Source organism: Plutella xylostella, chromosome 12, assembly GCF_932276165.1.
Source record: "Plutella xylostella chromosome 12, ilPluXylo3.1, whole genome shotgun sequence".
NCBI classification, from domain to species: domain Eukaryota; kingdom Metazoa; phylum Arthropoda; class Insecta; order Lepidoptera; family Plutellidae; genus Plutella; species Plutella xylostella.
Window position 1 is genome coordinate 4,221,735 of NC_063992.1, and position 27,174 is coordinate 4,248,908.

At 35.8% G+C, this 27,174-nt stretch overlaps 1 protein-coding gene across 2 annotated transcripts in view; it reads left to right on the forward strand.

Moving 5' to 3' along the window:
* LOC105384200 overlaps nucleotides 1-25,206 on the forward strand; it is a 29,493-nt gene extending 4,287 nt beyond the window's left edge. Inside the window, exons 3-5 of one of the 2 annotated variants that reach the window (XM_011554394.3) lie at nucleotides 11,846-12,011; nucleotides 16,986-17,087; nucleotides 24,565-25,206. In XM_011554394.3, the coding sequence (XP_011552696.2) occupies nucleotides 11,846-12,011; nucleotides 16,986-17,087; nucleotides 24,565-24,611 (315 nt within the window). In that variant the 3' untranslated portion in view covers nucleotides 24,612-25,206. The remainder of the gene's footprint in view (nucleotides 1-11,845; nucleotides 12,012-16,985; nucleotides 17,088-24,564) is intronic. The other variant, XM_011554395.3, reaches the window with a different exon arrangement.
* Nucleotides 25,207-27,174: the final 1,968 nt, after the last annotated feature.

A 27,174-nucleotide genomic window follows, 5' to 3' on the forward strand; every position in this document is an offset into this window, starting at 1 on the left:
CCTAAAATTTGACTTTTGACCTCATTCGTTGTTTCTAAATTTAAAATCTGTTAATTCATACATTAGGTTAGAGGAGGTATTAATACTTGACTATTTGCATTAAATTATAATATTAGATTCATTTACGTACTAAAATAATTGATTTTTACATAAAACTTTAGACAATGAATTATAAATATCTTGGCATTGTTGTATACAAAAAGTGCATAAAATAAGGCACAAACGATTATGTCTATAGATCGAGTCGTGTGAAAACTAACGTATATAGGAGTCAAGGCGACATGGTATGCACTTGTTACTCGGCTTAAATTGTCAATAGGCCTTGTCATTGTACACTATTTACATACTTAGTAACTTACATAATAATTGACCTTGCCGGCCTTGTCTCGTGCCTAGTTATTTCTGTGTTATCTAATTTTTATAAACCCAGCGGCAGTCTTTTGTTTTAGCGTAGACGGAAACTTTTGTTTATTGTCTTGTTTTGTTTAGCGGTCAAGGTCTACCTTAACTTTGTCTGTATACACTTGCCCTACAATATTGAATTTATTACTTTTACCAAGCAATCTAAATACTTTATATTTAGGTACTTACGTATTTTTATAAATTCGATATTATATTAAGATAAGTTACTTACTTACTTAAGAACTTAGAGGTCAATAATTTAATTCGCCTACCACAATAATTAACCATGTGTCAAAGCTACAAATTAATAGCATTAATTAAAGCATGCCCGTAGATATACAACCTGATATAATACATGTTATCGTATGTATCGACAGAGCCTTAAGCGGAAAGCGGAAGTGACCGCGCGTGCTCAGAACCGGTCAATCAGTCTAGTCTGCGCCTGCGCAGCCTACGTCATATGGGCACATTATGGTCTAACTACGACCTTAACTTTACAACCATATGAGGTGTTTTCGCATGACAAGCAGCTACATACGGTTAGCGCCGAGACATTTAATTAAGCGCTATATGTTTTGCGCATGTGTGTGTTACTCCCCTATGTGTTGTATGTGAATAAACAAGTATGTAAATGACATACCGGCTTATGCGCAGCTTCCGTAGCTTCCCGTATTAGATATAATCGACATTATCTGCATTAAACTACACGTGTTTTATAAGTGTACGTATGTGTAGTTGTGTAGTCTTCAGAATAACCTGGTTTAGTTGAGTAACGTATGTATTTATAATGTGCGGAGCAAATTGGGATTAATATGAAAGTTATGGATTAGGTACCAAGGAGGTACATGAGTACAGATAGAATTAGATTATTATGTTACCGTTAAAACCACCTGATAATTAAAATTTAGTAAGTTTTCTGACAAAACGGGCATACCTGACCTACTGACCTAAAATAGTTTACAAATAGGACTAGATTGAATTACTTTTAGCCAATTATTATTTACTAAATCCTATTAAAGGTGTGAGTACAATAAAACTTACAAGAACCACTATAAACCTAGGTACATGTTAGAATTGTTCTAAAATAATTGTTTTAATGTTTATTGCAATTTATAATGTACTGCATATGCCAACTGATCATTTTAATCAAACTAAACAACCACAGTTATAAAACAAATGGCATTGAGTGTTTTATTATGTAAAATAGCAAATATTCTATTCACACGCAGAGAAATATCTGGCTACCTAAACGAGAAAAAACGCTGTAACTAGAACTTCTGTTTGCAAACGTGACAGCAAGACTCGCGAAGTTAACTTTACAAAAACGATTCTGTTATTATTTTACCTGTCGGTTTAAGTATTTCAAACTAGAAAAGTTGTAACCTAATTTAACTAATCGATTTAGTAGTTCTGTTTTTCACCAATTTCTCTCCGTGCACCCAATAAGCATACATACTTACTAACTTACTTACTAACAATAGGTATAGGTATATATGTAAAGAAAATATTTTAAGATAGGTATTATTCATGCATAAGTAATCAATTTCACAAGCCTCCATTCAAGTCCATTCCTCTAGGGCTTGGTAAGATGAATTATTAAAATATCGATTCAAGAACGATTACTAAATAGAAGTAAGCAGTATAAAGCGGTCAAGATACTCAAGATACGTCCCCCAACAGTGCAAATTATAACTTCTAAGGCCATGTATTTAGCTAGTTGCTAACTATTGATACAGGTTTATCAAGCTAGGTTTATTTATGCCGAATGGTGCAGTGGTTAGTAACTTTGCCTGTGTCGATGGCCCGGGTTCAAATCCGACCGAGGCAGATCTTTGATTAATCAAACTGTATACTTAATACAATATCACTTATAAAATTGCCCTAGTACCTAGGTACTAGGTACAAAGTAAGACTTAATTTTCTAACTTTGATTTTTTTTGTGAATAGGTAGGTATTAAGTAAAATTTAACTAACATAAAATATTCAAAACCTAATAAATCAAGATAGGTATTTGGATCAATTTTAAAACGATTTGTTACAGGGCAAGAGCAAATTACACCATTATTTTCAAGTTACGGTAAAGTAGCAAAACAAACCAAATGCAGATACTACTAGGAGTGGCGTAACACATCCAATAGCCAGCTTTGTAATGTGCCATAACCTTCTAATATAAGTAGCTAATGTAAGTGACAATGACAACTGGACTGCAGCTTAATACGGTTTTCCATTATAACTTTATCATGGGAGTACGGAGTACATAGCCAACCTAATGCAATTAATTAATTTAATAAGTACTTTTATTGCCCAATATAAGTATGTAAAATCAGATAGTTTGTATGTATGTAAATAATGGTATGTAGGTATATTAGTTAGAATATGTAACTTATGTTAGTATTTATGTAGCTATAGTATGTATGGTTTATTTAGCTATATTATAAGTAGTTAGGTAGTAGGTACACCGCCCTCAAATTTTCTTTACTTTTATTTCTTTATGTTTAAGGTTACCTGTAAGAGATCGCTCTAAGCGATAAGGTCGCCTATTGTTCATTGTTCCTAGTTTATAAGTTCTCTTTGTATGTTTTAATTTGTGGTGTTCAATAAAGATATATTCTATTCTATTCTATTCTATAGTCATGAAAATGTTAAAACCATTTTCTACCAGTCAACATGTAGTTATTAGTATCTATTTTCCACCATGAGAATTAGGAACAAACTGTCTGCGCCAAGTGGCATACATACAATTTTTACTGATTGTAACATGCCCTATGCAGGCAAATAACTTAGGACTAAGAATTTGTTTCTCACACGAAATAATTCGTTCTCAATACTCACGTTACCGTTAAACAATTTGGAGAATTCGTAACTTTCCAGTGTTATCACGTGCATCACAACACGGCTTATGTAACGTTACATTGTTAATCGTATTTCTGCTCGTTTATGTCGATTTTTATGTTTATTACGATTTGGTATAAGATCCAAGAGTCGTGGTGGTGTAACGTAGGTCTCGGCTGTTATTCATGAGGATGTGGTTTCAATGAATACTTAATAAATAAGGAATTCAAGTACAATTTATACCACGTACTCTTATGGTGAAGGAAAACATCGTGAAGATACCTGCGCGCATCTAGACACACGGTACGTTTTAAATTGTGTTTCTTCACAAATATATCGGTCAAGCCAGTAGGTACGGGCCTAACCACAATAGTTTTGTTACTCAAATGTCACATTCAGTGGCTTTGCAAAAGTTGTGTAACCGTGATCTAGACGCAGAGTAGTTAGTAACTATTGTTAACTAAAAGTCAGCCATTAATCCGATCGATTAAGTGTTAACTATTATTACAGGTAGGTAACCTACATTTTATCTATGTATGTGTTAGGTACTTGAAGTTAGGTAATATCTGTAGATTTACATTGTAAGAACATTCCAATGTATAAAGACTGTACGGCTGCATTATATTCTATTCTCTTCTGGCATGTATTTAGCGCTCTCGAATGAAATTTGTATGTATAATGTGTATGTATAATAATTATTATAATTATTTTATATGTATAATTTGTATGTATAATAATTATTGTATATCACCTGAAGGTCTAAACTGCCTGCGTATGCTTAGGTCATCTCCCATTACGCTGGTCCACTACTGGGTTGGTGGGTTTCTAGATGTACTAGTTCGTCACGATGTTTTTATTCACCGTTCAGGAACATATTACAAATAATAGCTTGAGTTTTTCGCTAAGTGATTCCACATAGAGCCTGTACTATTAATTAATAATTTTGGTCGGATTGGTTGGTAACATATTCGGTAAAAAATAGGTGTTAGAAATTCTGTAACGCGCGTTTTCCGGTTAGCGTGAGTTACAAAATAAATAGAAGATGGCGCCTGCGCTTGCATCAAATGCTACGAAATATGAATTCAATTACAGAAACGTACTCAGTACTACTCAACTTACGCTAAATTGGATACAATTTTAATATTATTCAACGCTGAAAGAGGCGAGTGTTGTAGTTTAACATGTGTTTGTGTGTCGCTTTCTGGTTCCATCACGGATATTTATAATATAAATTTATGTCAATTAAAGCATGTTCGTTTAATTTTCACTTAGTAAAACTTACGTAGATTTACTAAATGAAAGTCTGGAAATAAGTCATTATCATTAACTGCTTCTCAATGGCAATTCAGCCAATCACACCGCTGCATTCCATACTCAAGTTATGCTTAACTAGGTGTGAAACTGACAGTTAAGTTAAATATAAGGTGATATAATGCATGGGTACTCAAATTCTGCGTTTAAAACCTAACTATACTGAATGCAAATTCACTAATATAAAGTAACTATGGTTCAAGACACCGCTGGCTGATCATTGACTTGATAGCCTAATTTTACTTGCATCGATAAATTCATCAACAACTCGACAGCCTTTTCGTTGCATCTATATTTGCCACTTATTCAGACGACTTTTGGCTGTAGTTTAAATGATTTGAAATAGCTCGACCACTAAGAATGCAAAGTTCTAGATTTTTATTAGTGTAGAACTTAAAAAACTTCTTCCGATTGGACCCTTTGTATGAAATCTAGACAACGCATTTCTAAGTCTAAAATTAACAATCCGATAAACCTATGACAATATTCTCTTCTCAGTCATACTAGATACTAAGATGCAATAATTCATAGTAGTTAATTGTTATTACGTGAATAGATTTTAAATTTCATAACTTATATTTTTTTCTTGTAGGTACTTAGTACTTACTCTATATTTGTAAGAAAGGATTTATTGCCTTAGTAAAATTTTACCAAACAACCTTTACGTGAAAGTATCAAAAACAATTTGAGGTGGCGGGTTTAAATTCCAGAATAGGGCTCCTATTTCGAAAGTCTAGCTTCTATTTATTGACGTTTAATCTAGATCTCACATTTCACTGTCTCGGATCGACGTCGTGTAGTTGTGTCTTGTCTCCTTGATGTATCGGTGATTTGGGTCTCGGATGGCTTTTACTAATTCCGTCTTTATTCTAGAGCTAGTTTTAGGTTCGTCCACACATACCATAGATACCTACTTATGTATTATTTTAGTTTGACTGTTCATAGTAAATTTTAATTATCTTCAAATATATTACTATAAATTATAATAAAATGTCTAAAGTAGTAGTAAGTGAAGAAGAACATAATTATCTAATATACGTATAGAATATGTTTATAGAAATAATAAAAGAAACAGGGCGGTTGAGTTTGAATAAATAACGACTTTCAGCGTCGATGACAACTACCCACATAATTGTCCCACGCCATAAAGCTAGTCATATCAACTACTGCACGGTATACAAACTAGCTACAATGTCCCTTGCCCAAATATTGCGTAAAGTATTTCTCAACACCACGATAGTGCGTTCGTAAGTTGACACCTGAGTTGGTTGTCAACCGCGCCGCACGCATCTCGATTACACATTTTACACACGATTGTCTATGCCTAGGCATGCAGATGCACTTCTGTCAATGCCATTTCGACCCCTTTTTAATTGCCTAATCGGACACTGACCTAGTTCTAGACATGTCCACTCAGGATGCACTCAGGATACGCATTCGAAAGTTACACATAAACGCCATTTTAGTTCCAAGTACATAATTAAAATGCAACAAAGGCTCAAACAAACAAAAGATAAATTAGCGGTGTCATTGAAACACGCGCAAATGTGTATTTAACATACGAATGCGCGTGATTCGTCTGTTTTACGAATTATACGGTGCGTACGCAAGACTACGAGGCGAGCGCTAATGCGTTCTTAATGCCAACGTAGCGAAACAAATTAATACTGATGTCACTTGATATGAGCGTGTGACAAACCCCAGGCCGGGCTTTAGCTAACTATAGTACCTACCGTGATGGCATTGCGATAAATCTTGACAAAGAGTCGAAATGACTTCGGACCAGTCACAGACATAAACATCTGCTAAAACTCAGATTCGGTAATTAACCGTGCAGACTATCCCTTGTGATTTAGTTGGTATTTAACAATTTATGTAATAAATTTCCATAGTCTTTATTAAACACAGTATTTTAAGCTAATTAAAATTCGCATTGATTTAATTTCCTCAAATTTATGTGGCTCATAGATTTTATCTGCCAATCCAATCGTGTGAGAAATAGTTATTGATTTGAAATTAAGCAATTCAAACGAGTAGTAATTTATCACACCACGTTCTGTACCTATACCTTGAAGCTAGGTATTCTAGGTACAGACTGAGTGCACAAAGTTCTATTTTGTAAGAGAAGGAAGAACCGGTTGTGGAATGTTTAAGTCTAGAGCCTGGCTAGATCTAGATATACGCTGGTCCTTTGGAAGCGTTGTTACATTGATTTAAAGAGTGTAGGCTTATCACCTTGTCACACATTTAAGAAAACCTCATGTTTACATTGAGATTTAAATATTTTAACTATTAGAATATCTGTTTATTCTATTTTAAGGCGACAGAGGTTAGTTTTCAAATGCAACTAGTAAATCAATATGGAAATGAGTTGTGACAGACGAGTGACATTGAAATTGACCAGCTGATATCTCCACTTTTCCACAAGCACAAGGATTTCCTAAGTTAGATATCGGTATTTTGATAAATTTCCGTGTCAATTAGAACTTAAGAGCAATTTGTAGCCCAACCTACTTGTTAAATGGTTGCAACGAACCTTTGTGGAGTGAAAATAGTTGTGCAGCAGTCATAACATTTGAATTTAGAATTCAAAACTAGCCGTTAGCGTATCTGATAGGAGTGTAGTGGTGTGTGTAAAACAAATACAGTGTAGACTAGCTGTGGACCAAGCGGCTCCGATCTAGAATAACATTATGCGCTGCTGTACCTTATTTTAATTAAATTAACTTATTGCTCAGTTTGAAGATTTATTGGTGGCTCCTGTATCTTCGTGTAGTTTCCATGGCGTCTTGTTAGGACACGGTATTCGTGAATAAGCAATGACCAATATATTGTAGTTGAATTAATCTCGATACGGATACGGAAAAGGATATCTTACTTAAAGGTCCTTTCTACATCCTTCACATTGTATTGACCAATTTCAATACGAAATGAGTCAGTCATTGTCTGCCCAGCTGATATGGTCGCTACAAGCAGCATAAGATAGGTAAGTATATCTTTTTACAAATCTTATTAGTTTTAAATCCTTGACAATTCATGTGACGCGATACCCCCCTTGTGATCAAAGATAAAGTATCTTCACAGCTGCATTAATAGAAAATTGTTAAAATTAGATAATTATACATTACACTACACACATTATACTACCCGCGCGATTTAACTTGGACAAGAAGAACCAGATGTCATGTTAACTAGCTCAGCGGCACCCGGCGTGACCCCTGGTCCTTCCAATCTTCTTCTTTTCGGCCGTGCCTACCAAGCAATAGCCTATCAAGCGCCTACGGCCTACACAGTCAATTACATCCAAACATTTGTATCAGGGCTGTCAAATTAGCATCAATTTCCTCTTATCATAAATCTACGCTAAACACACTCACATTAGCATGTAATTTGTGCACAGCCCTTCAACCTGCACTCACACACACACACACACACACACACACACATGCACATTTGAGGTAAGACCTCATGTGAGGTCATGGAGGCAAGTTCAACCACTTGTTTGGTACAAACCAGTCGCATAGCTTACATGTGAGTCGATATCTCGTTCTTATGTAACGAGCTCTGCCCTTCCTATGTCTTGTTTACTTTTGAATTCGGATGCAAAAGTCTTGATTTCAGTCGTTTCAGGAATCATACAATATACACTACAGTATTATACTCACACCTACATCTTCATCTCACCTACACACTTATTTTATTACTCTTCAGAATCGCTTCTCGTTTTTTTTTTATTATATTCAGGAATCCAAGAAAAAATGTCTATCGGCACCATAAAACTTTAGTGATAAATACAATCACGAGCAATAAAAAACTTCCAGTAATATAGCATCTTACCTAGTCGAAACTTACTAACTTCAGAGCAACTTACTATTTAAACTTTATACTTTTTTACTCTTTATGCTTCGATGTATTAGGAATTGCTCCCCGGAATGCTCCCCGTTAAGACCGGGACATAAATGTACCATTTAATGTAGTCATTACTCTTTCAAGGACTTGGCCATTTTAACAGTTTAACTAGAGCAGTGTTTTTCAACCTGTGGGTCGCGACCCCCTGGGGGGTCGCGAAGCTTCTGTAGGGGGGTCGCCAAAGGGCGAAAAAACTGGGAGCTTTAGTAAAAAAATCAATAAACACAATTACTATTAATTTATTAAGAAAGACTCTTACTTTAAAAATTCTTTTACTAAAAATTTTCTTAAATGCGAAGGCTGAGCTTGTTTTTTATTATTTAAATTATCTCATCGTGGATCTGTTTTAGTACAATAGACCACATCCACACAGTAAGGCAGAGTACACAGAAGACAGAAGAGTATAATCAGCATCTGTGTCTAGACTTTGTGGACTATGAAAAGGCCTACAACTTCATCGAGGCATGGGCAATTTTGGAAGCGTTGTAGAGATTTCAAATCGACTGGCGCTATTTCGAGGAGTTGAGGTGTCTGTGCGTTGCCGCTAGAAATGGCATATGTATAAATGGCGAGTACATGTCACACCTCTCTGCTTCGCGGAAGACATCGTTATTATGACAGAATCTCTGCAGGAACTCAGCTGGCTGCTAAGTCCCCTAAATGCTGCTTCCCGACGTGTAGGCCTCGGTATGAACTTGGACAAGACGAAAGTCATGAACAATTCTTACATCAAACCAGAGCCGGTCGCCGTTGGTGAGGCAACAATCGAAGTTGTGCAAGAATATGTCTACCTCGGGCAGATTATTCGGCTAGGCAGAAGAAACTTCGACAAGGGGGCTGCAAGGCGCATCCAAATGGGTTGGGCTGCATTCGGAAAACTTCGTCAGCACATATTCTCCTTGGCCACCCCTCAGAGCCTGAAGACTAAAGGTTTCAACCAGTGCGTCCTGCCAGTGATGACGTATGGTGCAGAGACGTGGGCACTGACGGTAGGACAGGTCCACCGATTTAAAGTCGCTCAGCGTGCTATGGAGAGAGCTATGCATAGCTGTCAAAATATGCAAGCTGAAGTGGTAGGGTGCTGGTCATATCTGCCGAAGAACCGATAACTATTGGGGTAAACGAGTTCTCGAGTATAGACCACGAATAGGCAAATGTAGCGTGGGTGGCCTTCCTGCCTGGATCAAAGACGACGACCACAAGTATTTTTTTTTTGTAAAGCCAGGTATTTTGTCTTTTTATTTTCATTTCACCCTTGAAAACTTTTATTCAGGATATTTAAATGCTCAAAGAGTCAGAAAGAAAAAGCTAATTTCGAAAAAGAAATTCCGGGTCGCAATGGCATTAGTTGTACCTACAACCACACGTCTCATAGCCACACGTATCAGATGTGTGTAATTGTAAAATAATGTGTTTTTAAATCCGATAAGTATGCGTACTACTTCGAATCCTAATCATGGAGACCATAAATATGTCGTATGGAATATGGAATGAATATTGGCAATACTGTAACAGTGTAACATACACATACATACATGATAAAAGACCGAAAGGGTCAAGGGGGTCGCGAAATATTTTTTTATTCCAGGGGGGTCGCGTCATGAAAAAGGTTGAAAAACACTGAACTAGAGGCTTGCAACTAGGTATGTTTTAATGTTTAGCAATTACTTACAACAAAGTACAGAAACATTAAACATAATATGTCTTTTGTTTATGTTTAAGATTTTGCCGTTGTGCTTTAACATTCAAGAGTTTGTAGGTCTTTTTGCAACAAATTTGCATAGTAGGGTCATCTATGTAGTTCCCGATCTCTTTGTTATGTGTTGGTTACATTACATTACTACTTATATATACATTTCGTAATCGAAAAGTTTGCTTACCATAAAATTTGTAATTAATCTAGTAAGTAGTAGATAATTTAAAATATTTTTGATTGTAAAATTAATAACGAAAAAAATACCCACCCTTACACTATTTTTACGTTGCGATGCCTTTGGCTACACTAAACTTGCTCATATAAAGAGATTTAAGATAACCACACAGATATACATAGATAGTGAGTTAGTTAAGCGTTGTGTAATGTTTGGAACGTTGCGTTAGGCCGTGTGTGTATAGCTTCCTACAATGTTCCAATTTGTTGTCAATTGTAAAATATACCTATCGATTATGCTACCGTATCTTTAGTTATTGCACGTGGGGACTGAGAAACACGCTCGGTATTGAGTCAGGTACAGTCTGGTGCAGAGAAAACTGACTCTCTGAGGAGTGTTAATGTTATCTGAGATTGGTTGAGTTTCTTTGTCCTAGATAATATTCCATGATTTCTGACTCTGAGTCCAGCTTTATAGAGCTTCTGTTATATCGTCATGCATTGCGATATGTATTTTTTTTTTAAATGATGCGATTAATAAAATCTCATTTACTTACTACTTTCATTGACATTCTATGCAGGTAAGGTACGAATGGACTAGTTGTTTCCATTTTAACAAAATGTGTAAATAGTTACACAATCTATTACACAAGCAAGTAAATGTAGACACATACACACAACAATGCAATACCAATCAATATTTGCAAATATCAATCAACAGTCTTGTGTTCGCGAATTTATATCTTCATGGTCTCATTAATCTGATCTCATAATAGCAATAGTAGTCTACTAATATAATGTTATTAATGAAAGCGAGTTGTTATTTATTGTGTCCGACTAACATATAGCAGAAAGGCCTCAAAGACCCCCACTGGGAGGCTTCTATTCGATACATTCCGAGTCAATCGTGTTACATGATGATAAGTAGATATGTATTGCCAAATTATGATCTTATCTAACGGATTTGGACTAAAAATATTGCAAGGTCGCCGTCATGTAGAGCTTCATTATTTCGGCACCATAACTTTTTGCTCCTGGATGTAGAAATTTACCTATGTATAACTAAATACCTAATATAATTAATAAATGTATTGATGTGTAGTCAAGAATGAAAAAAGTCAAACATAAGTATTTACCTCTATAGCAAAAAGTCACAGTTACCATACATTATTCACGACCGTTTTCGCAGTTGTTATAATTATATTATAGTCACTCTGATTGCAGTGGCGATGGTCATTTGTTCTTGGGTGTTCAAAGTTTTTGTTGTGTGACTATTTACAGGCTATGCGTATGCTTGTCCAAGTTAATACATGTTACCTATAATCACTAGATATAACCCTCGTGTCTCCATTCCTCAGGCCTTCGTATATGCTTGTCCAAGTTATTAAATGATACCCAAACACTGGTTATAACACTTATAACCCTCGTGTCTCCTGTCCCCAGGCTCTGATTTATGCTTGTCCAATGTCCAAGTTATTACATGTTACCACTGGTTATACCCCTGGCGTCTCCTGTCCCCAGGCCCTGGTGGTGTGCTGCTGCGCGGCGCTGGTGGCAGCCCAGTACGAGCACTACGGGCTCGACTTCTCCAACAGCTTCCTGGCCACGAGCTTCGGCGCCGCGCCCAGCTTCAACACGCTGTCGGCGGCCGGCGCCCGGGACCCCAGGGCTAACACAGGTAATTTAGGTAAACACGTTTAAGTTCTGTAGGCTTTTTGCGGACGCTTGCTTAGGGATGTCCAGGGAAAATATGCGGATAGGCAACGTGAATGGGTTTGATTAAATACTCCAGGGACCACAGGGCTAACACCGGTAATTTAGGTAGGTACTTAAACACGTTTAAGTTCTGTGTAGGTTTTATGCGAACACTTGCTTAGGGATATCTTTTGACTTGGGAAGAAGCTGTAATCTTGGGGCTAAGCTCCTCCAGCTGTAATTTAAGGGACAATGAGCGGATGTGCAACTTAAGTGGGTTCGATTTAGTTTTTACAGGTTTTTTTAATTCACAATTTTATTGAGTTATACCTATCTGTTAATGCATGATTAATAGTTGACAGAACTGATGCAGTTCAAAATAAAGTGTAGTGATGCAATAAAATAAAATATTTGCTACCACGAAAGTTACTTAGTTGTCACTTAGTAAAAGTGCACGCGAGAAACAAAAGAACAATAAAATTTAAATCCCAAACGCATTTTTATCCGGACAATCTAAAACAAACAAATTTTCTGGCATTTAAATTCAACCTTAATGCCAGTCAGAAATTCCTTATAATGTAATGTTATCATGAAGGATAGGTCACATTTCAGCATTACCTGAAGGTTGTTAAAAACAATCGCCCGATGGTTATCAGAACTCAGCGGGTTACGAGAGTGTTTGACTGAGCGAGCCGCCATAGATTAATCACTCATCTTTATGGATCTGACATTAAAATCTTTGTTTGTATGAGAGAAACTAACAATAATTCAACTTATGGAGGTAGAAATAGCTTGATCAGTTTATTTTCTATTCTAGTTTGTGTTAAAAAACGTCCTAAATAAGGAGTTTGCGTGTAGGTACAAACACAGTAAATTTCCTCACTCAAATAAAATGGATTGACCGTGACTGGTAGTTAACTAGGTGCGGTATGTTGCTACCGACTGTTATCTATTTCTATCTTGACGCATTTAAATGTTACTTTATGATGAAAATCGGCCCTTACTTGCGTAGGTAAACTGTCAAACAACACGATTGTTTTTATGAAGCAATAATGTGTGGTAGCGAATTGGGAAGTGACATGAATGGTCCCTTAGGGCTGAGCCTAATAGCCGACTATGTAGAAAGCACATAAAAGCCAAATGCATTTGCTATAATTGGCAGTCTCACATGACAGGTCATGTGAACGTTTTTATTATGAGGTGTAATAGTCAGCGGTCAAGAGGCCCACACTATGCCGCCCTTTTATCCACACGCGTGGATTGAATGGCCTACGTGATAGTTTCGTCCCATTTGGGAGGTCGCATTAAGTAACAACGTTTGTAGGGCATCAGTTACGCTAGAATTATTTTATGATATTAATATTTCCATATTTTATTATGTGCACGTCCGAGCCGGTGTTGATCCGAGTAAGTAAATATAAATCTCCGATCGAGAGCTACCGCTTACGTAACAAAATGCAAATGACCTCGGTCGCTCCGTTTTCTGTAAACGTAGGAAAGGAGTTTGATAGGTTTAATTATGTTTAATTTTCCAGAGGGCCGTGCCCCCAGCTAACGATCTCTGCCGCTCCCGTACCACCCTTTCGTTCGACCACTTACTTTGATTTGATTTTATGATATCATGCATAGAATGAAATGTTTCACTCAAATTATGGTCTGAATTATCTTTGGGTTTATTGAAATGGGCGATTTATTTATCTACTAAACAATATCTGTAGAAATACCTATAGAGGTGGATATCGGCAGCTTGTACCAGGGCATTAGAAGGGTCGAGGCGGTAATGACAAGCGCACGCTCGACGGAGCAAAAACTGTCGAGGACATGACGACGGCGCGGCCTGACGTCCCTAAAATACAATACGAATTCATTATGAGCTGGCAAATACAAACATGCGAAATTGACTTATTTCTTTCGTCCAAACCGTTTTAATTGAACTGCCGAACAATGTTAATTATTAAAGCAATATTCGGAAATTAAAGTTAATAAATTATTCAAATGCTCCGTTAGATACTTACAACTTAATTATGATTTGCGTTTTATGAATTAATCATAATCAGATTCTGTCTTAATGAGCACGGCTTCTTATAAATATGTCTTTATTTATTCGTTTGTAATAATTAATTTCCTGCGGAACGGCATGACTGATGCCACGGCGTTAACATTATGCTGCAATTGTCTAACCTAACCTAACAAAATAAATGAATATCATTTAGAACTAATCATAAAATTAAAATGGAAGTAATGGAACTAGGGCATGCAATACCGCAATACCGGTATTCGTAATACCGGGATCCCGTACAAAATTCCCGCTTTTTTCAATACCGGTATTGAAAGTTAATACCGGTATTGAAGTAATACCGGAATCGGACTTTTTTAGGCTATAAATAAAGCGATTAAGATTTAGTTAGCCTTGTGTGTGTATATACTGTGAAAGCGCACTTGTTCCCAACCGTTTAATGCAGTTTTCGGCTGCTAGAAATCTACTGTTGACCATGCGTAAACCGGCACCGGATGTAAAAAAATAGTTTATTCTAAAATTTAAACTCTAAAACTGATTTCTCGTAAAAATCTACAACAAAATACAAAATATGATTGCATTTTCTTGTTTTATTTTGATGTATACGACCTTTAAACACAGTATATGCCATTTATTACAAGGAAGTCTAATACCGGTATTAATACCGGGATCCCGGTATTGAGTTGTAATACCGGAACTCAATACCGGTATTGAAAATTGTTCCGGTATTGCATGCCCTAAATGGAACATACGTCATAGGTACATGGCGTGATGTGTTTACAGTGCTCAAGCAAAAAAAAAGAAATGAACAATAATTTCATAGTTTATATATGCTATAAATGGATGCATGTAGCTATTGATATCGTAATCAAATCACTTAGCTAGGCGTATATAAGCTGTAAACTTTTCGCTCTGTTTCACGATAGCGCTCAATGTCATTGTTGTGTTCAACATGTTTATATACAGTAGATATGCACCCCTCTCGGTAGAGAGTATTATGTTCCTTGACCCCTAGTAATTAGAGCGTATTATGTAGCGTTGTACTACAATATACTTACTAAGAAAAATATTACAAGAACAAATTATAATAAGTAATTATGATTACAAGTCAAGTACTTTTGAAATTCTATATGTTGACTCGAAAACTACATAATTTGTGTTGATTTACTATTATTAGCTGTCGTCGTTTCGGGGCTAAACAGTTATATAAAATTTTATGTTCGTTATTTATGAGCTATAATTTGTCAACATGCTAATGAAGACAATCAGGCTTTGCAAAATTTCAGTATATTAAGTACTAATAGGTACATTATAGTATTTGAGCTTACACATACATACCTTTATGCATGATGCTTAAACATATATAGCATAAGTTCCGAATTCTACTTCGATGTTTGACTAGGAATATGGAGTATGCAGTCAAAGATGCTTGTATTGATACATTTTTGGCGTTCCAATTAGTAGCAAGATAACATGCTATTTAGTAACATGGTGCCCTCGGGTGAAATCCTTGAAATGCGTTTAGTAATTTTAGTCCGTATTGAAGCGCTTATTATCAGATCTATGCTACCATAACGTCTCATTTTGAGACCTAGAAACCTACTTAGGACTTTGGTTCCAATAATTATACACTATGTAAATACTTCATAATATTTCTAGTCGTGGTCGGTTGAGCGGTTAGTGGTCAAGAAATTATATTGATTAGATGGAGCGTGCCCCCAGTTATATGTATTATTTTAATTTATTTAACCATGCAATTTGGCTTTCTGGAATTAATGAATGGGTGCCTTAGTTATATAGTAATTGTTTGATAAAAAATAACTTTAAGGATACTCACTTTTTGAATTGAAGAGATTATTATATTATTAAATATTGATTAGGTACCTATATATTGATTAAATAGATGATACTAGACGTAAGCACATATTAAGTACACTACACCGTCACTCTTAATACAGAATGTACATTTCTCCAGAATTATGTCAGGTATTCGGTTATATTCCGGTTACTATACAAACATCGTGGACAGCATCCGTTTATGTAACAAGAAAGTTATTGAATAACCTCCTCTAACTATGGACAGATCCTCATGAGACCCGTACAGTCATTATAAATTACATAAAACGCACTTGGCATCTTGTTGTTTTACCACCAAAACCACCGTAAAAATTCGGCCACAGTTCTTCAATTCCAACTGGTTTGGAGTAGAGATGCCACGAATATTCGGCGACTATTCGGTATTCGGCCTATTCGGGCAGTTTTTTCAGTATTCGGTATTCGGCCGAATAGTGCGTACTATTCGGGCCGAATACCGAATAGTAAATCATGTAAAAAATTACTTGTTATTTTAATCAAAATTGTGTATTTATTTCCATTCACAACATTTTAGTACTTAATTAATCAGTAGTAAGTTGTGCTGGATAAAAACGAGCATTTCAGCATTTTTTCGTAGCCCACGATTGCGCTTTTCACTGTAACCATCCTCAGAAAATAACCTCTCACTAGAAACGCTACTTCCAGGTGAAGAAAGATAAGTTTTTGCAAATTTCAAAAGGTTCGGGTATTGTTTTTTGTTTGCTGACCACCACTTGTAAGGATCGGCCATCCGATCTAGGCGAACTATTATCAAATAAAAATTCAACTCGTTTGCCACAGCATTCTGCCTCCTAATAATTAGCATTTCTGCATATAATCTGTAGCGACTACAAAGCAGTTCCAGAAAAAAAAAACAGGTTGTAGCGCCGAATATTCGGCGGCCGAATATTCGGCGCTTCGGCCGGCAGCGTCGCCGAATATTCGGTATTCGGTATTCGGCCAATTCACTATTCGTGGCAACACTAGTTTGGAGAGACGAAAAAAATATACGCCCTAACTTTTGATAGTTTTGATCACCATCCTATCCATATCACCATCCTATCCATATCTAACGTAACTTCTCTTACCTTCCAGGGCCAGTGGTGTTCCCCCCCTCCCCGGCCGGTGACCCCGGTCAGACCAGCGGAGTGGTGCCCGGAGCCTCAGGATACGGCTTCGTGCCCCCCGGCTCGCAAGGTAAACCCTTCGGCCGATGAGAACCCTAGTCACCCTGTAGTTAGAACTAATTGTGCTCCTTCCTAATTTAGACGCGTAATCTCCTTTTGCCTTTTTTATTTGACTGGGTTATCATGAGCTTAGCTCGCGCCTGTCAGATAGGAATTGGTATTTGTAAATATTATAGTACCTACTATAGTGATTGCGAATAAATTGCATGAGTGTAGTTGTTGCATGGTGTTTTTCTTTTCGATTTCTGGTTACAGGTGGTTTTAATAACATTGTAATTACTTCCTTATTGTAAGCTTTCAACGCAAGTAACGCTTTTTCGTCGATGTAGACAAAATAACGTTATTTCGTTTTAAATTTAGAATGAAACAAGGCAATAAAGATGTACTTATCTATAACCTACATACTACAGGGAAATTAAAATATGTGAATGGACTCAAATTTTGATCCTTGTTATGAATGTTTTGTAAATAGGCTATGTGTACATAATTTATTACTGTCTGGTATAGTGAATAAAAAATAAGAATTTCTTACTGTTTTATTATTTTCCTAACATAAATTAAGTATGTAGTTAGAATTTGCACCATTATTCTGCATGTCAGCACATTTAATTCAAAGTGTACAGAGTTTGTTATGAACTAAAGTAAGTATAAGTACACTTGTCCAAAATTAATAATGCACATGCAGATATTCACACCCAAATCATGAAATCGTAAGAGCCTTAAAAAACACTTGCATTTTGCACCTTGTCCGAAAGAAATAGGAGTCAGTATCATGTGTCACATAATCGAAAACAACCGATCTGTCAAAGATTTCTATGCGCATTATCAATTTTGGAGCACTGTAGGTATGTATACCTAACACATAATTAATGAATAAGCTGGGAATGATTTTGCTATACTTAGTTTCTAACTGGGTAAATATAATCTTCAATGGTAATTATAATCGCAGGGTTTCTAATTTATAAGCACGTATTGAAAATAGTGTAAATATCTTGGTCAGAGATATTAAGACAGTCAACAGACACGGTCCTGGGGACTCACTCTATATTATGAAAAACTAAGTTTCTGAGGCTCTACTCCATCTCCCTGTATAAAAAGTGTTGATGTCGCAGGCATCTGGTTTAATCTCCTGTTTGATTGAACCACTAGCCCGTTCATTGGTTCAGTCAAGACGTCGAACGTTACAATCAACGACTTGACGAGTTGTCCTTTAGTCATACAACTGAATAGCGCCATCCAATGAACGGGCTAGCGGTTCAATCAAACAAGAGATTAAACCAGATGCCTGCGACATTGACATCACGTCAGCTTCCGTCGTTCGTTTTTCGTCAGTATAGAGTAACCCTCCATGCGGGTTGAAGATGATTGATGAGGTCAGGGTGGTATGATAAGTCTTTAACTGTTTTCTGCTTTGGACGAAACATTGGTAATCACATTTTTATATTATAAAGTAAACTAATCTACCAATACAATAGGTATTACTTATCTATATAGTCTAGACTAGATAAGGGGGTAAGACAGTCACTGGGGGAAGACTATCAATGTGTAAAAATTAGTTATAAGCAGCTTCATTCTCTTATTTGTAACGCTGGTAAAGTGTTAACCACCACCAGTGGACCACTTTACCAGTGTGACAAACTAAGAATATATTATAGTTATATAGAATAAAGTGAATGAAGCTGCTTATAACTAGTTTTTACACATAAATGGTCTTCCCCCGGTGACTGTCTTACTATACACCCCTACCTTACTATACACAGAACGTTGCAAATTCCGCCCAGATAGTACCTTTGCCTATAACAATACATTATACAGTATCAGCAGTTTCTTTATCGATTGATCATTGTTCGGGGGTCTGGCCTTCGTTCGACAGTACCGGAATCTCAGAAACACTAAATAAAACAGTACTTTCATACAATTAGGGTTCATTATAGATTAACACTACAAAGTTTATCAAATAAAAAGTTTAGTATTTATGTAAACGTTTCCTGGTATGTTATGGGTACCTACTTATTGTGTATTCGTAAGTAACATTTCTCTGAGCACGAATCTACATATTTGCAGTTCTATGATAACGCAGTGTCTACTTAGGTATGTACTTAAGTAGAAAAAATACCTATTATTATATAAAATTAAATAAGATAACTGCCTCATAGATATTATTAGTTTATTTTAGTAAACATTCCTATTCAATATACTTAAAGGAATTATCAGATAATAATATATGAATTAGCTGTGAAATATAAAACCACTAGGTGATGAAAATTTAATAATTCATGTAGCTCTGTTGGCCCTTACGAATTATATTTTGTGAAATATCTGGATGACTTCATTAAATTTTGGGTTCAACGTTGGCGGCTAAACTCGCAAACATTCAATTTGGACGCTCACAGACTATCAAACAAAAAAATAACTCGTCGATGCGACTCTTCAGGAATTTTCTCTTGATAAATTAGCCATTCTGTAGTATGTAATTAATGACTACTGAATACGTTATAATTAATTGCTTATCCACTGAAGGATTACCTGTCCATACCTAATAGTCCGCTCCCAATTACATTATAGCCGTAGGTGTACAGGTACTATCATCATAATTCATAATTGAATAATCGTCAACGGACAGATATAGGCTTTTACCGTAACAATAATCTGGTTTTAGTCACTCAACCCCAATCGCTTCAACTTTTTGTTTGTAGATAGAAGAACCAACAGAACCTCAAAGCAATGTCACATCTGCGAAATATGAATCCAAGTTTAATCTTTTCCATTAATCCAGGGCGGTGGACTACGGTCAAACGCATTTTAATTATGAAATTGACATATCACGAGCTCGCCTACAATATTCACTAGACCGAACACTTTGTGATTTAATAAAAGAGTTCGAATCTCCCCACTTATGAAATTAATTGTACAAGTGGGCACAGCGGCGGCCATTTTGCTTTCGGCTTTTTAATGCATATTTATATGTTTGCACACTTTAAAAACAAGGGCGAAGGCACGTGTGTTTATTATTTCAATCTGTAATTATACTCGTATGTGTGGGGGTTGTTTGCTTGTCACTTTTGCTGGAAAGTTTACATACGTGTAAAATAAAAATAATTTACATCTCGATAATTGGCGAAGAGATAGGCTAGACAAAATTACTGATGTTGTCTCATCGTCATCGTCAGGTACTTGTAGTAATGTCAGTTACACTATCAGTTAAAAATAAAGGATCTTAGTCGGTCATCAAATATTTTTAATCAATCTGGAATAATTATTTACAAAAATACCAACGTTCCTTCATTAGACAGACAGCTGACTGGTGGTGTAGGTACTATATTTACTCAGTGTTTTTCGAACACGAAAGCAGTTTAATACTAGCAAAAATGAAACGTATTTAATAACATAAATGAAACGAAGGAAACAGCCACCTACACTTGTTATGACAGCCAGTGGGAGTGAGACGTGGTCCTGCAAAGCCTTATTCTGACCCCCGATAGCGAACTTTCGACAGCAACGATTTTTGGATTCAAAATGACAAATTTGACACTAATTATTTCGCGATAACCTTATGGGAACACGAAATATATAATTGAGATACCACAAGATACCTATCAACTCTACATTAAATTTTTAGATAATTATGAGTGTGGCTTTTTATGCTTCACAATTAAAATACAGGTCAAATTTTACTGCTTGCTATAGTTACACAAATTATGGGAATTGCCAAATTACCTAGCTACATCCTAACTAATATTATAAATGCGAAAGTAACTGTGTCTGACTGTCTGTCTGTTACTCTTTCACGCCAAAACTACAGAACGGATTAGAATGAAATTTGGTATACAGATGGGCTAGACCCTGAGAAAGACAGTAACAGTCTCAGTACAACAGTCGAAATAAATAACATCAGTTAATTGTACCTACATCTGATACAGATTTTACAAATATTAAAAGATTTAAACATCAATATAACCAAGTGTATCAGGAAATTTCCTTAGAGTCATTATAAAACCGTTTCTTAACCGGAATATTCCTGAAAATAGTTTTCGCTGGAGACGGTTTCATAAGCTTTTTCTTGTGACAAGCTAACAGACTTGCCCACGTTTTCTTTTTGTTATTAAACATGGCTGTACCTTTGCTACGTTACATGTTTTGTTGTCCTCGACTTATGTGACAGTTTCTGAGTAAAATGTTGTTAGAGTGTACGCCAGAGCCACTTGTCACGATAAATCACAACATATTTCGTACAAAGAGTTTTGCTATAATTCTAAGTACTTACTTACTATCTTGTAAAATATATCGTTAGGTCTGGTTAGGACAAACTAAGTTTGAACAAAGCGCTATACGAGTAACTTATGTTGTTAAATTTAAATTGTATTTCGGATTACAATTGGATTAACCACTGGAACGTACTTAAGAAGATAATTATAACAGTAACACAAGATAAGTAGTCGAGCTGGCTTCAGTGATCGTAACTTTTCAATGAGGTTAAGCAACAACTGGCATGGTCAGCCATTGGATGGGTGACTGATTTCAAGTGGTTCTTTTCTGGACGCTTCCGTGTTTCGGACGGCACGTGAAGCCGTGCATCCAGGTTGCTACTTCGGCAGCAGTCGTTAAGCCTTGTCAGAGCCCTCGGGCAGCTTTATAGATTGAATTACATTAATTGATTAAGTAAAATTTCAACATATATTTTATTTTCTATTGTCTTAATTTCCGAAAGATATTTCAATATTAAACGTGAAACCAGATTCTACAGAGTTTAATTCAGCTTCGTATTCGTATGACTTGAATGTTCATTCCGTATGTAACAGTTGCTATTCAAAAACTAAGACGTGTTCACAGCAGCACTAACAGCGGAATCAACTAGACAGGATGTAAATGAGATATTTTGAAAAAATAACCAGGTCTGAAAATTATTCATAAAATTTACTCTTTTTCTGTCCGGGTAATATCGTTTTCTTTTATTTAGAAAGCGATGAATGAAGATGTTTAAGTTAAAGCCGCCTTAACCGAGCACCTCATGATATTTACCTTGTAAATTGTAATGAAGGTGAGGGAATTGTTTAGGTGTTGATACGAAGAAATTATCATTTTTTCGTCATTCATATTTTTATTACTTTATTATTTCCTCGCATTTGTTATACACAGTGTTCAAAAACGCAGAAAATTCACAACACGTGCACTTATCTCATCGTAAATTGGTCTGCAATTCTGCACATCGGGTTTACTCTATATGACGAAAAACTAAGTTTCGGAGCGCTACCGAGAGCGAGCCACGACTCGACCGATTGCACGATAGCTCTCGTTCGTTCGATATAAAGTAACCTTCCAGTAATTATTATCTATCCCACATTCCGTGGCATTGTCTATGCTTGGCAACTAGAGCGTGCGTGTGCGATGCATGCAGTAGTAGTACCTAGTAGTACCTAGTAGTAGCTGCCTCGTGTGTGCGTGGGTCGGCCGCGCCCCTCACGGTCAGTGCGAAGGGCGCGCCTTGCGCAAGCGCAAGATGAAGGCGCTAATAATTGTAGGTGTATCTGTATTCTAGTTTCGTAACTACTTCCGCAATTATGTTTCTGCTCGCAATGGAAATGCTTTGTTTTTGTGGGCGTGTCTCGGACCACTGTGCGCTTTGTTAGTTACTCTGAGGGATGCAAGTAATTTTTATAGGTTTGGCCATTTTGTGTCTTCAATTAAAGTTAAAAAGGTAGTTAGGGTAGGTATACATATAGTATTTGCAACGAAACCCTGAAATATAGAAGCTATTGCAACTTTAAAATATAATAATGTTAATACAATAAAAGGAAATGTAATTTAAATGTCGATATATCATCGTATGAATACATAGAGTGAATCAGATAACGAATAAAACAGCGCATCTGTTTCATTTGTCAAGGAACTAAACCGAGCAAAGATACGGTTAAACAATACCTACCTATACATAAAGCACAAACTACATAAAAGACATACTATGACAAAAAATAAATAGCACCCACGTCACCAAACACACTCACGCATGGAAGTAAGTAATAAGTATTTCGAAGTAATAATAAAAGTAATTATTACTTCCATGCACTCACGTTGTCACGTTCAAAGAAAAAGTTCCACCTGCAATTGACGTTCCACAATGTCATTGGAACTTTTTCATTGCTCGTGTATTTTGATTTCCCATCCCTCCCCGCCCCTCCTGTCACCCAGTCCCCGGCCGCGTCAGGCTACCGGAAGTGACGTCGGCCGCCGCCGCGGCGCCGCGCCGGAAGCAGCTGAAGGGTTCTGTCACAAATCAACTTACCGACTACCCACAAAAGGAAACTTTGTGCATTTCCGAGTCGGCGAGCGTGAAATCCGTAGTGCTCCAACCCTTGTGTGTTGATTTTAGAACATGGCGGAGAATTAGTTAGATGAAAACAAAATGTGCTCATGCTTAAAAAATGTGGTATTGTTGGCATGCCCGCGCTGTTTGCTAGTGCTATATGTTTGAATGAATGTTTGATGTTTAAATAGTTAATAGAAAATTATGCTGATAGATGTGTGATGAAATTTATTTCGTGTAAATTATGAAAGCTTAACTTGTAAATACACGTGTCCACTGCATTCACTAAAGATAATATGAAAAATGTTGTCGCTTGTACGACATATTAAGGTTCGGGTTTACGGGCAAAAGCAGTATACACACTAAAATCAGCCAAGTTACGTTAATCGAATTTATTTTCAGTCAAGGAACAAAAGTAACTAACACTAGGTATTTTTATTTCCCTAACTACATACTTTACGAACTGACTAAATTGAAACGGTCTTATTCATAAAAAGTTACGGGAGACCTATAGGCCTGCTATAAGCAAATGTCAAAAAAACTTTATTCATAAACGATCAATAGCGCTAAAGAACTCTCCAACTGATTCGTAAAACCTTGATATGCTAAAGTTGGCTGGACCCTACTATACACCTTCCGTAAGCCTCCTCTAGTACAAAAACATGGCGGCCGGTCAACAGCTGTTCTGCTTTATTGACGATTTGACATTTGTTGTGAGTTAATATTTGCTGAAAATAAGTTGCCATGGTAACGAAAAAATTTAATTTTTTTTTTTTGTGGCTTTTGGCTTGGCCAACTGCGCCTTTAAGCCAACGTAAACTTTTTTAAGTGCCGCGCCGTGGCTAACATAGATAATAGAGATTGATAAATGAATGAAAGTTTTCGCTATTTTTGTTTATGGTTTCGTCGGACCGGCAACTTAATAGGGTAAATGTCAAAATGTTTGGTCTGTGAAATCTATTAGCATCACTATAGTTATTGAAGGTTTACGGAACTATTATGAATAGAGATTTTTACGAAACCTCAAATAGGCTTAATGTGTTCCGTAACTATTGAGCTCAGTAAACCTACTTTAAGGTTTTTTTATGAATATGACCGAAAATTTATAATACTCCAAATAAAAGTCAACTAATGAAAATGATCACAGTAGTTAATGAAATTTAACACGTTTTTTTTTGTATTTCAGGACCAGCTGTGCCGAATTTCTATTACCGAGGATTCTTTTTAAGATAAATATAATATAATATAAAATAATTGTAAGTAGATTATTTTAACAATTTGTACAAAAGAAACCTATAGTTACCTGAAAAGATTACCGGATAATAATTCAGCATTATGTTGTAAAATACGATACCAGTACATATGTAATTAAATAAATTGTACCTACCTAATTATTACTATGTAAATGCAAAGTTAGATTTATTTATAGGTAATTTATAAATTATTATAACTGTTTAACTGCGTACAATTTTTGTTGATGTACTATTTTTAATCATTATTATGTAAATATTTTATTCTGGAATTTCTTACCCATACTGTGATAAAAATGTTCATTACAAAATGTTTAAGTAACAATATTAATAAAATAAGTATTTAACTAACAGAGCTTTATTGAAAAGATAAGTCATTTGCTTTTCACTTTGTATAATAAATAATCATTTAGACATACATGACTAAAATGTATCGACAGTTCGGACATCTAAGTATTCTTTTACGATAAACTGTAACTGTATTACCTACTACAAAAAAAATATCAAACAAATCATGTATATAAATCGTCAAAAACTGAAAAAAATATAAAAGCATTCTTCTATTAAATAAAATAATTACATTTTAAAACTTTTGAAGTTTTTTGTAAATGCATTGTAAAGATAGCGTATTTTCGTTGTAAATATGTATCAGATGTTCAAAGCCTTATTGGGAAAATGCAGATAGTATAAAAAGGTAAATAAGTTTCGATAGTAGGATATCTGTAAGAAGACTCTTTCATCGCCTTACGTGCCTCATTTCATCACCTAAACGAAAATCCCCCCGCGCCGTGTCACCAGAGAGATTAGTATGGATGTGTGGCATATGTACCTCCATTTCTTTAACTCTATCAGATAATACTCACGGGCAATGAAAAAGTTCCACTCACAAAATGCCGCACCAAACAACGTCATTTTTTTCATACAGTAAATATAAAAATTGAATAAAATATTTTTGTTTTTAGTTGATGCTCTGTTAAATGTACTTCAATGTTGCAGAAGCCGTCATTAAGCTAGCTTTTTCCATTCAGAAGTAATTTGGTGTTTTTCTCAGTGGAACCTTTTCATTGCCCGTGAGTGTACTTATGATTCGGAAAGCACTATTTTTTTATTTTAGCGATGTCAAACTATAAATCTTTAGATTATAAGTAGATAGAGCCGAATTTTAAACAACAAAACAATTTTGGCAGATTTCAATTTGTTTCAGAAGCGTTATAAATATTTATATTATTAGTATCAGACTATGTTAGTGGTAGGTAAATATATATTAGCTAGAACCAGTTTAGTATTACTTATAAGTAAAACCAGGTTTGTCTAATAACACGTATCCACATAATTTTATCATATAGGGGGACATATCTTTCTTTAAATTAGATCTTCTTCCGTATGGTACTATCGCTCGTCTGCTTTGTATTCTCCACAAAACTATTTACTTGACGAATCTGTCACGGCAAGAGGCTGTCTTCATATGCAGGATGTTTTTTTACTTCACTGAATCTGATGATAGTGACTTGATAGATAAATGAATGTTTTAAAGATGAAATACATAACGTTTTGAACGTACATGATGATGGTGAAACAAATAATTATAAACAAACAAAAAACCCGACTGCACGCTAAAAAGATGAAAACAAGCCCCAATGTTAATGGAAAGTATCGCAGGCGGCGACCAGCAGAGGGTTCACCATTTAGCTGAATGTTTCTTAGATAGGTTTTTCTTAAATACCTTGTGTGGCGGTCATGTTGGTCCCCGCCTGCGATACTTTCCATTAACATTGGTGTTGGTGTTGCTGTCCTATGGTACCCCAGTGGTACAGAGGGCCTTCACAAGCGTGCGCCACGCCGTTCTGTTTGCAACATTAACATTGGGGCTTGTTTTAATCTTTTCCCTCCTCCTTCGGCAGTCAGGTAAAAATACATAAAAAGTAAGAAAATAATAGTAAGTAAGTAAGGTATAATTATATGGACCTGTCAAAGTTATGTAGGTATTTGCTAAACCATTTTTTCTTTACATATTCTTTATCCCTAGTAGGTATAGGCATATTGTGCAGTAGTTTTGAAGGAATAGGGCCACACTTATGTAATAATATGTAAAATAGGTAGCCAAAATAGATAAAAGTGCCCAACCAATGCCGGGCTTCAAAGGAACCATTATGCAAAATATATCGTCAAAGTAATGTATATTTCGAACCGTCTCTTTAGTTTCAAATAAAGAATGTTAGTGGCTCTTTCTGTTTTTCGAAGAAAGGTGTGTAAGAAAATTGAATAGGCGAGGCGGTGGTAAAAGGAATATAAGTATTTGGTGCCAACGCTATATGAGCAAGTGTATAAAATATGATATAATGAATTTAATTGAATCCTTTATTGAATCCTGAATTCTTATTCGTGTTTTTAAAAGATCTTGTTTTTTAAATTTTGTTGAGGCAAAGCTTATTCTTAGCTTATTGCTTTTGGTTACTTTTCCTTTTTTTTTTTTTTTTTTTTTTTTTAATCTATTTTTATTTAGGGACTTTGATTTCTATAGAAAGCATGTCAGTCCCATCATACCC